General features: G+C 35.9%; 2 protein-coding genes across 2 annotated transcripts; both read left to right on the top strand.

The window, feature by feature from the left end:
- Positions 1-4,446: 4,446 nt before the first annotated feature.
- LOC132611639 (uncharacterized) lies at positions 4,447-5,411 on the top strand. Its single transcript, XM_060326039.1, has 2 exons — positions 4,447-4,835; positions 4,925-5,411. The coding sequence occupies exons 1-2, from the start codon at positions 4,447-4,449 to the stop codon at positions 5,409-5,411; spliced, it is 876 nt and encodes a 291-aa protein (XP_060182022.1).
- Positions 5,412-8,245: 2,834 nt separating this feature from the next.
- Positions 8,246-9,139, top strand: LOC132611637 (uncharacterized). Its single transcript, XM_060326038.1, has one exon. It carries the CDS (start codon positions 8,246-8,248, stop codon positions 9,137-9,139), a length of 894 nt encoding a protein of 297 aa, XP_060182021.1.
- The last annotated feature ends 2,185 nt before the right edge of the window (positions 9,140-11,324 follow it).

Below are 11,324 nucleotides of genomic sequence, written 5' to 3'. Positions count from 1 at the left end.
TATCTTTCATGGTCAAAGAAGTCATTTTTAGAACTTTGAAATTGGATATAGTAAATAGTTGTATTATTTGGGAGCCTAATTTTATATTTCCAAGTGCAAGCAAATTGTTTACACAAAAGGCCCTCTTACCTCATCTTATCCACAGGGAATGGAAGCAGCTGTGCTCTGAAATCACATGGATAGAAGAAATAGATTTGGTTGGGTGGGGGTGGGAGTGGGAGTTGGGGGGCTGAATTCTCACTTTTGTTCTGCCTTGTTTTGTCTAGTTGTCCCATGGTTTGGAATTGTGGATGAGGGTACCTGTTTGAAGGATAAGGAAATTGAATGACCAGATTGCATGTTATTTGCATATTCTCTCTTACAGAATCTAAAGGAGACTATTGTATTATACAGTAAGAATTTCAGAAGTTGACACCTAAAACTTTAGGACTATTGTAACTCCTAAAGTTTTAATGGGACACAGTCTGTCTGCAATTTGAGAAGTTCATGTTCTAAAAAAAATCATCTCCACCCCCACCATGGCATGCAGAAAGGTTTAATTTTCCTAGTCATGTGTATGATCAGAGCTTTTTAATCAATCCTCTGAACAACAAATTTCTGATTTATGTTGCAGTGAGATCCCTTCTGAAGGGCGGCGGATAACGAAACTTGATTAGATATTGCTTAATGGAAACAATATTGCTATCGTGAGTACAATCTAACCTTTCCGAATATGATCTTTCTTCATTCGTGTCCCTCTCTTTACCTGTTTGCTCTCTTTGTTATTCTTCTGTCCGACCATGAAAAATAATATTGGATGTAGGGGTGTCAAATGGGCGGAATGGACTAAGGTAATAAATAGGTTGGGCTAACATTGACCCAAAAGTTATTTGGGCTGAAATGGGTTGGGCTGGGTCATGACCCCCCAACTTGACCTAGTTTTTTTTTAAGGGTCTATTTTCTAGAAGAAGAAAAAATCGTGAAAAATATTTTCTAGAAATACATTTTTTGCAAAAAATATTTTTCCTTTGCGGATTTTTCGTGGAAAATATTTTTGAGGAAAATACTTCCGTGAAAAATATTTTCGATAAAAACGTTTTTCGTGAAAAATATTTCCCTTCATATCAAACACATTACAAACTTATAAGATACAGGACAGAAGAAAAGTGAATACATAGAAAAAAATAAAGTAAATATCAAGCTATAAACCTAAATTTAAGTAAATTTTAAAAATGAGCTAGAATTGGGTTAGTATTGAGCTAAGTTGGAGATTACTTTAAAATGGGTTATGTTGGGTTGGGCTAAAATCAGCCCAATACAAAATTATTTTGAGCCCAACCCATAAAATTTTGGGCGGATTGGGCGGGCCATCATCTTTTGAGCCATATTTGACACCCCTAAATTAATCCAGTAACAAACCTTTTCTTTTCTTTTCCCCTTATGCAGCTGGTTCCTGGTGTATTACCACCTGATGAGTGATAATTGCAATGCAATTTGTGCTGTTTACCGAGGCTAGTTGTTGAAGATCTCAGCGAGAAATCAAAAAGTTAAGCGGTGTTTTCAATATGTATTTTCAGTTATTTCGTTGTACAAGCTTACACTGAATCAACATGGGCTAGGTTTTAGTAAATTATGAGGGTGTTCACCCAGGCTCTACTATAATTTTAGTTGCATTATTTCGAAAACATTATGGTGATATTGAAATGGTACTTTGACACTGTTGTTGCTAAGTTGTTAGCTTTACAGTATGGAGTTTTTTTAAGAATTGTAAGATCAATTGGATCTTTGATTTCTTTGTTTTCTTCTCAAAGCCGAAAAATATAGTGTGCGCACTTTTCTGAGATAAAAATATTAGGGTGATATTTTCTTATCTGTCTAAGCCTTGGGCAGAAGAGCTATTCAATATTTGCGCTGGTTACGTAGCAATTACTCGGTGAAATAGTTGAGGCGCGTGCAAGTTGGTTCAGACACCATCCTTATTAGAGAAATCTTGTAGGCGCCAAAACATCAGTTATCAATTTCTCTACACCTTTTCCATATTGAATCTCCAAACTGAGGCCTTTGTAATTTAGTCGAGCCTTCATCACTTGCAATACAACTGAGATCTTCTGCTCCTTCAGGATTTTTAGACCTATGGTTAGTCTTAATACTCCATTTCAAGATAAATGATTTTTTAGCATTTTTTCTATGATCCAAATGAATGAATTTTACAAAGTCCAAAGATGTATTAATTAATTTTTTTCCTAAATTACCCTTCTCTCTAATGGTTTTTCAACTTTCAACGTTGACTATCTCTAATTTTAAAAAAAGTTTAGGAAAAGTAAAAAGATAATATTTGACAAATTACCTTTTAATTACTGTCATTAATTAACTTTTTTAAGGGTGAGTTGCACCCCAAAAGTTTATTTATTACTCCGTCCATTTCATAATAAGTAACTTTTTAGGCTTTTCATTTTGTTTCAAAATAAGTGGTGTTCTAGGATTTCAACAAGAAATTGATCTTCTTCTTTCAAAATGACCCTTATTTACATAATCAAGAATCATTAAGGCTTTCTTTTTCTAGGCATTTAATTAGGGAAAAATTAGTAAAAAAAACTCCTAATTTTCTAGGAGTGAACACTTTCTTAAAGGGTCTGCGTAAGCCTAAAAAGTCATTTATTATGAAATGGAGAGAGTAGCATGTGTTGACACCCATTTGGCTCATCGTGCTTGAAATTAACGTCTCAAGGATCCCTGATCATGAAATAGTACAAAATACAACGTTTTACACATGTTTCTAAATTTAACGCAATTTATTGAGAACTATCCTTATTTCTGCAAATATTAGAATTTTCTATCAATTCATTATCATTTGAATTAATTTCAAGAATCATTATTTTTCATTGTCATCTGCATATGCACAGCATAACACTACGATTTTATTTCAGTAAATAATTTTTTTTTTCTTTTTGTAGCATAGTACATTTTTCAAATATCAATCACATTTTATTTACATTATTTTTAATTACATATTAATATCTACATTATTTTTTATATGTATATTAGTTATATTCTAATATTGTCAATCAATACATAAAAATTGGAAGAGTTTATCGCAAATAAAGCTGATCCACAGGTATTTTAATTCATCTTGTGCAAATTACCATGATTAAATCACATTTTTTCTTTTACTCCCCAAAATGGGAGAAGCATGTTTCTAAATTTTTGGCTTCCTTTTTAAATTACTTTTGACTAAATAATTTTTCTCTGCTTTTCTCTCTCTACACACACGTATTGAAGTCCAATAAGGAAGAAATATTTTGACATCATTTTTCTTCCCTGCGGGGTCCACATATTCTTTACTTTTTTTGACTTTTTCCTTCTTTTGCCTAGCCTTACGGGATTTCTTTGGATTTCTTGAGCAGATTTGGTTAAAAAAATGCTCACCCCTCTCTTTCTTTTTCCAACTTTTCTCCTCCTTTTTAATTCTGTCCCTTTCTCATTTTTCCTCCCAAGGGACTGATCCCCATTCTCTTCTTTACCCAAAAAAAAAAAAAAAAAACTCTCTCCCTTTCACCTCTTTTTGAAACTTTTGCTAACTCTCTCATTTTTTGATATCTCTACCAAGCTTTCCCATCTCTCTTCTCTCTTTTTTTTTTTTTTTTTTTTTTTTCCTATTGTTGTTTCGCGGGGTGTTTTGCTAAAATGCCACTCTCAACATTTATTTAAGTAAAAGGCCATAAGTCTCAAAGAATTAGCTAAAAGGCCACTATTTATGACATCATCAAATGAAGTCTCCCAAGTTGTCAATCCTAGACCCACAATTTAAAAAAAATACAAAACAGCCCCCTAACCACCAACATTTAATTACCCCAATTGGAGCAGCTGAATTTTTTTTGTTCCTTCCCAAAAACTCGAAAGTCGAAGCTCCCCATGTTTTGCGCTTTTCTGATCCCGTTTCCGGCTTTTTATCTGAAAATCACTCCCAAACGACGGATTTCTTCCCTACTTCAGTCATTGTAACTTAAACCTCTTAGAAATCATTGAAAAGAAGCTCGAATTATTTTCACCATTGTTGTCAAAGCTCAATTATCAGGTGCAAAATTTGTCCACGTCTATTGGCAGTGGAGTTCATTTTGTGTTTTAAATCCTCTTGTGGAGTCAATTCTCCATTAAAAGAACTGTATCCCTACTGTTTTTTTGTTTTCTGGATCTGGTACTGTTCTTCGTCTAGTCATCGACCAATTATAGACCATAGCAACAGTCTATTATATCTTTAGTATGGCGTCGATTGGAGAATATGTTATAGTAGGTGGTGATTACATGGATGAATAGGTGGAGACCCCAAAATGTTGGAATTGAAATTCTGCGAGCAAGGTGGCAGTGCCGATTGCCGTGCGTCACAATGGTACGTATAACGATTTGGTTGAGAGCGTAAAGGAAAGCGGGGAGTTAGATTGTGAGCATAGAGACTTGTGTATTAGTTATATGATTAATGGTCTGCCTACTAGGGGAAAAGCTCACCCTTCTTTCATAACGAATGATAGGCGTGTGGTATTGTATATGCTTGATGTTGCTGCTGATGGTTGTGCACCTGTTTTGAGAATAAATATTGTTGAGAGGTCTCAAGCAACAACAACATCAACAGCCCCATCCTCACAGCAGCCAGTCGATGCAAATTCAATGGAAAATGAGAGCATGGGTGATCATTCAATGGATACGGATGATCATGATATTGATGTCGAAGAGTGTGATGGGCAGCCTAGTGGATCACAAACTAACCATGTCTTCAATGATGGAACTGATTTTTACATCGGGCAAACATTCGATAGCAAGGAACATTTAAAAATTTCGCTGAAGAAAGCTGCAATAAAGAGGTCGTTCGGTTTTGTAATGATCAAGAGTAATATCAAATATTTTAAGTTGGAATGCACATCTCCTAATTATGGCTGAATGTGCGGTGTAGTATGTACGAGAGCTCAGATAGGGTTTGCATTTACAAGTACGTTGGCGAGTACACTTGTGGTGTTGAACATGTTAGGAGCCTTCATAAGCATGCCTCATCACATGTCATTTCATCAGTCTTGATGAATGACTATATTGAAAACAAAGGGCCATCGACAAAGGAAATACAGAGGACGGTTTTCAGGGAGTTTCATTGTAAACTGAGCTACTGGAAGTGTTGGAAGGCTGGTATAATTGCTAAGAACTTGGTTAGGAGGACACCGGAGCACGGGTATGGTTGCTTACCAGCTTATTCTTACATGGTTGAGAGTCTAAATTCGGGTTCTAGAATTCGCATCAGGCTTTCAGATGACAACAGGTTTTTATATTATTTCGTGTCTTACGCAGCTTGCATTCGAGGATATACCCACATGAGAAAGGTTATTGCCATTGATGGCACACATTTATACGGCAAGTACGAGGGTGTCTTGTTGTCTGCCGTCGCATAGGATACTGAGAACCATGTCTATCCTATTGCATTTTGCGTTGTGGACAAGGAGTGTGATGATTCTTGGACCTACTTCTTCCAGCAGCTTAAGTTTATAATCGCCGATAAACCAGACTTGTGCATCATTGTTGACACCCAATTTTGTCCCACCTTTCCTCCAAAATACCTATTTTTTCGCTTCTAATATTTTGGCAACTTTAAAAAATAATTATTTGCATTTTTACTATAATTAGCTTTTATTAATACCGGCATTTCATTATCCTGTCATTATCTTTTACTACCGTCATTACTACCATTATTAGTATTACTATTATTATTATTATTATTATTATTATTATTATTATTATTATTTGTTACTATTTTTTATTATTACTAGTATTATCATAATTATCATTTCAACATTTTTTACCGTCTTACGCACACGCATCGCATTTATCTTCGCATAATTAAATAACAGCATTCACTTACTGTTGAATTTCAAATATTATTGCACTGCTATTATGACGGCATATAATTTATTACCCGAGTATTAATAATTGCACATTTTATATTAAGTCATTTAAATTGGTCTTTTATTTAAATGCAGTAGCCCAATCAACTCATACTATTTTCGGACCAATTTTCAGAACCTGTCCACATTTTATTTACTAGCCCATTTTAATGCCCTATCAACCCAATCATTTCGGACCAGCCCATTTTAATTTACCAGCCCAAATCAGCCCATACCCAGTCCAAATTTCGACCAGCTCTGTCGTTTAACAAGGAACCATTACCTTGTTCAGGGGATTGTTTTATCCACCAGTCGCACACCCCCCACGCTCCTCTTCTCTTCTCCCTTCTCCTCTCCTTCGAAAACCCCTAGCCGCCTCTCTCACGTCTTCTTTCCCCCCAATTCCCGCTGTCCCCCACTTCCCTTTGTCCCCCGCTCTTCTCTCTCTCCCGCTCCTCCCTCTTTCTTCAACGCCAAAAGAGCAAAAACCCTATAAATAGTGGTTAGTTGAATCGTAAAAAGGAGGTTTGGAAGTCCCAAAAATCCCCCTGAAAATTAAGGTTCTGAAAAACAAGTTTTCCAGTGGCAAAAATCACCTAAGCAATATTAGTTCAACAACTTTATTTCTGAATATTGAGTAAAAATCCAGTCATTTTATTTTCGTTTGCGTTGGTTGTGCTTAAATCCGAGCATCACAAGCTCGGATTTAACGATTATTCGAGGGTGAATCGGAGACCCCTGCCCCACTTCGCTGCACCCGAAGCAGGTAATTTCCATTTTCCATTTATTCTTTTGCATTTTTTCGTTTCTTTGGTTGCTAGGTGTTAGCTTAAATTTGTCATTTTTTTGTGATTAAGAATGTTCATGTGATGAGTTAATTAGCTAAATAATGTTCTTTTCTGTGTTAGTTCATTTTACTATTTCTGTGTGATTTGCGTGCGTAGTCTAAACATATGTATATGTGTTAGAATAGCTGGTCCGTGTTGAATCATATTCGTGTTCAATCTTGATTTTAGATTGAAAAAAGGAATAAAGATTATATGAATCAATTTGACTAGTAATTTAATTAATGATTATGTGAACTAGTTTAATAGTGGTGATTAGTTTGCTGTTGCATTCATTAGAAAGTATACTATGTTTAGTCTGCTCATATAAACATGCTTTAGAAGCCATTTGGTCTAGGCTGTTTATGCTAAGTATGCATTATATATTGGTTGTGTTCTAGTTAATCACGATTTACAGGCTGTTTTGTTAGAATTGATTAAGTAGGCAGATTTAGAGATCGTTTGATCAAGCGAGCTAGTGAGGATTTCAACATATATTAAATGTTCAGGATGTCTGGCATAATACCATGACTTCTTAAAGTTGATTATGTCATAGTTGATGTGTTGATTGTTATTTCCCTTTAGATAGGAGTTGATGGTATATTGTGTACCAAAGAGTCTGTTCATTCGTTGTACCTGATTAATCTGTTACTTTTTCTTAGAACAATAATAGCTTTTGTCACAATCGGATACTAATCTTTATCTCTTTTCCCCTTTCTTTTACATGTACACATCGGAGCAAACGGAGTCTTAATTTGGGACTTTATCAAAACAAAGTCTCAAGATGAGACTCGGCACACCCATCCATAGAGTCATCTCGTTCCGCAATTCTTAGATCACATCGGGTAGGTGAAACTCGTTAGAAGCCGCCTGTAACATTTATTCTTTTTTTTTATCATTCATTTTCTTTCATCCATTTTATGATTGCTAATTTGTCTGCGTTTTGGATTGTGCGTGGCTTAAAATTAGATGGAGAACGTATGATTCATGTATGATTAGAAAGGGGTAGATTCTATCATTTAGGATTACCGCTCTGAACATCAAGTACTTATTTTCACCATATAGAGTGCATCATTCATATAATAATATTTTAAACTTTGTTAGCTATAAGTTATCTTTTTGTTGTTTTTTCTTTCTTTTTCTCAAAAGCTATTTTCTTAAATTTTAAACCTCAATTAATTAACCTAAGATTGGTCGGATAACCGTAGTTAACGGATTCTAAAGGATGCCTAACCCCTTCCCTTTAGGATAATATAGAACCCTTACCTAGAATCACACTGATTAAGCAGACTATTAACGGAGGTTTAGTTTAGCTTTACCTTAGTTAATAATTAGGTGCCCTAATTCACCTTAAAATCAATTAGGTGGCGACTCCTTAAAACAAAGCAAAAATAGGAATCTCCAATATGTTGTACTCGTTTCAACCCGGTTAAATGGGGTATAACAATCGTCTCTAATAGACACAAGAGCATAGCCAACGGTATTTCCAAGACATATGAGCATGCTCACCATGGACTTTGCATGAAGCATCTTTTTGAAAACCTCCGAAAGAATTTCCAATGTGGAGATTCTCTTCATGCATACTTTAATGAAATAAAGGCATATGGTTACGAGGAGTTTGATGAACCTTTTCAGCAATTCAAGGATAAAATCCCTGAAGCAGCTCAGTGCCTTGAGTTTGAGATTGGATTTGAAAAGTGGAGCAGGGCACATTTTCCAGCCAACAGGTACGATGTTCTCACCACAAACATTGTCGAGTCGCTTAACTCAATGTTGACGGATGAAAGAGAGTACCTCGTGTCTGCCATATTCACTTCCATTTCTAGGAGGTTTGCTGAAATATTCAGGGAGAGACGTATAGATATCGGTGATTCAAATAATATAGTTGTGCCTTCGACTGAAATAACGTTAAGGGAAAAGATGACTCAGGGCGATTCCTTGTTTGTCGGTAATATAAATGGGGATGCCGACGAGTTCACCGTTATCGGCAGTGGCAGAACTGCCAAAGTCAATCTACTAAACAAAACATGTTCTTGTAGAGAGTATGATTTGGTGAAATTACCGTGTGCTCAAGTCATGGTAGCTTTGAGATTAAAGTATGGAAATGGATATGGTTCAAGCATCTACAAGTATTCTTCACCGATGTATAAAGTTCAATCTTATATCCTTGCATTTGCTGAAACTATCAATGTAGTCCCTTCAGAGTCTGAATGGGTTGTGCCCGAGGAGCATGTAAAGATGTACATTGCTCCACCTCCTTATGAGCCCAAACTTGGAAGAAAGGGAATAAAGCGTATCCCTGGTCTCGTGGAATCTTTTAAGCCCAAAGGACGTGTAAAAAGGAGGAGAAACAAGTTCTCACTTTGCAAGGGAAGCGGCCGCAAGAGAACAACGTGCCGAAATAGAGAGGGATGAACGTGATGTATTTTTCAATGTATTTCATTGTATTTTTCTTGTACTTTGCAGTTTTTGGTTCTTCAAATAAGTATTTCAGAGAATTGAATGCCAGTTCAATATTAATCAACTGTATAATGGTATATAATAAACCACGACTGTGTTCTATATATCTACTAGGTATAGTACACAATTAACTTTGAAGCTAGTCTACAATAGATCATGTATATGATCTATAATCGCTTTAAAATCCCAGCGACTGCCGAAGCGCCAAACGTCACGAATAAAAATTCAAAAAGCCTGCGGTTATGTCTAATCAAACCCATATTTAAACGCCACCTCCATGCCTATTTACACGCGTCGCTCATCAATTGGCCGACGGTTCACTAAACTGAGGCGATGAGTCTATAAATCGCCTGAGCCTATTTGTAAAGTTCATCTCATCACTCTTCATCAAAAACACTCTCAAAAGTTGATCAAAAATACCGAGAAGGATAAGAAATAGAGATGCAAACCGTCACCCCCAGTACCGAGCACCACATCTTGAGGTGCTATTTCTAAGGAACGATTTTCAGAGGCTCTTTAGGGGCCTCGGCGAGGATCGTGAGCGGTTAGAAGTTGTCATCCGCAGAATCATAAGCATGTTGCGTGCGCTTCTGGAGCTCGAGGGTGTTGACCCCAATGCTCTGATCAACCCCCCCCCCCCCCTCCCCACCATCCCCCTAGTTTAATAGTTTGTTTTTGTTGGGTGGTGTTTGGGGGGTGCTTCTTTTTTTTTTTGGTTGTAAATCCGCCTATATTAATGAAATCAGCGTTTGTTATGATTTTTGTGTTCTTTATATTTTCTGCTTTCTGTTGATTTAATGTTGTTTGTTGAGTGGAGTAATAACCAAACAAATATCATATCTATATTAACCACGATTTATGGTCTATTATAGACCACCATGTTGATGATCGATTATAGACCACATAAATAAACGGGACTGCTTTGGAGTGAGAAGCCTGGTGAATGGGCACAAGTGCAAACCTCGTAAAAATAATTTAAAATAAAAAAATGTCAAACCCCAAACCCCAAACTCAAAAAAAAAATAAAAAATCCCAAACTGCTTAAATCTAAGGGAGAGTGGATAGGTCTATCATAGACCATCAGTTTACAATAGCCAAAGGGTATAGTATATTGTAGATTACATAGTTGGTCTATACTCTACTGATAGTGATATATAAATCAAGACCACTATTTGCCTAAAAATGATATAATTAAATAAAATAGAATAAATAAAAAGACTTGATGCTATTTACACAATGTAGTAACACTTTAATACATCATATGAGAGTCCCCATCCATTATACACTAATTCCAAAGAGCTTTAGAACAAGTAATGGTCCTTAATCATCAAATATTTGCCTAAAAAGGCTATAATTAAATTAAATAAAAATACTTGATGCTATTTTAACACTGTATTAACACTTGATTATTATTATTAGAGTCCCCATCCATTATACACATGATCCAAAGAGCTTTTAGAACAACTAATGGTAATCATAACACTACTATCCAATAAGTTTGATAATAAGCTAATGTTCTCAAAGCACAACCTTGTTCCAAGGACAACCAGGGGCCTGCATTTCACGATACAGGTACGAATTTAGAGGACAATGCATCTGCTCATTAGGAATTTACATGTATCAGCTTGTTGATGAGCCCCATCTTTTTCGGGGTTCAATCATTATTTACTTTACGTTAGTTATGCATTTAAAGGTATGCTAGGGGCCTTGTCCCAGCAGTTATGTTTAGCAGTTCAGACTCATGTTAGAGGTTTCATAGACTAGTCAGTCGTCAGTCATGTTATGTCAGAAAATCAGAGTCGTTTAGCCATCTTTGGCTCAGCATTTATGACAATCCACATTCATGTTTTAAACAAGTATTTTTATTTGATATTTTGAAATCTCATGTTTATTAAGGCTCATCATGTTTTATGTCTTATTCCGCTCATGTTATGCCTCATGATGATTCAGCAAGCCATGTAGTTCGCTCGGTCACATGCAGTAAGGCACCGAGTGCCGTTTTACGCCCAGACCATGGTTCGGGACGTGACATTCCTTTTTACTTTATTCAACGGCATACATTAATTCTTGAGTCTTGAATCCTAGAACTAATGTGACAACTTGTAGTTGAAAGTTTTAACTAAAATAAAAATAATTATAA

Source organism: Lycium barbarum, chromosome 9 (assembly GCF_019175385.1).
Source record: "Lycium barbarum isolate Lr01 chromosome 9, ASM1917538v2, whole genome shotgun sequence".
NCBI classification, from domain to species: Eukaryota; Viridiplantae; Streptophyta; class Magnoliopsida; order Solanales; family Solanaceae; genus Lycium; species Lycium barbarum.
This window is presented reverse-complemented; position numbering and strand designations above follow the sequence as displayed.

Excerpts from the sequence above, each read along its gene's own strand:
- LOC132611639 (XM_060326039.1), top strand. The coding sequence starts at position 4,447 with ATGATTAATGGTCTGCCTACTAGGGGAAAAGCTCACCCTTCTTTCATA. Across the intron at positions 4,836-4,924 it reads AAGAAAGCTGCAATAAAGAG|TATGTACGAGAGCTCAGATA; the intron begins GTCGTTCGGTTT and ends TGTGCGGTGTAG.
- LOC132611637 (XM_060326038.1), top strand. The coding sequence starts at position 8,246 with ATGAAGCATCTTTTTGAAAACCTCCGAAAGAATTTCCAATGTGGAGAT.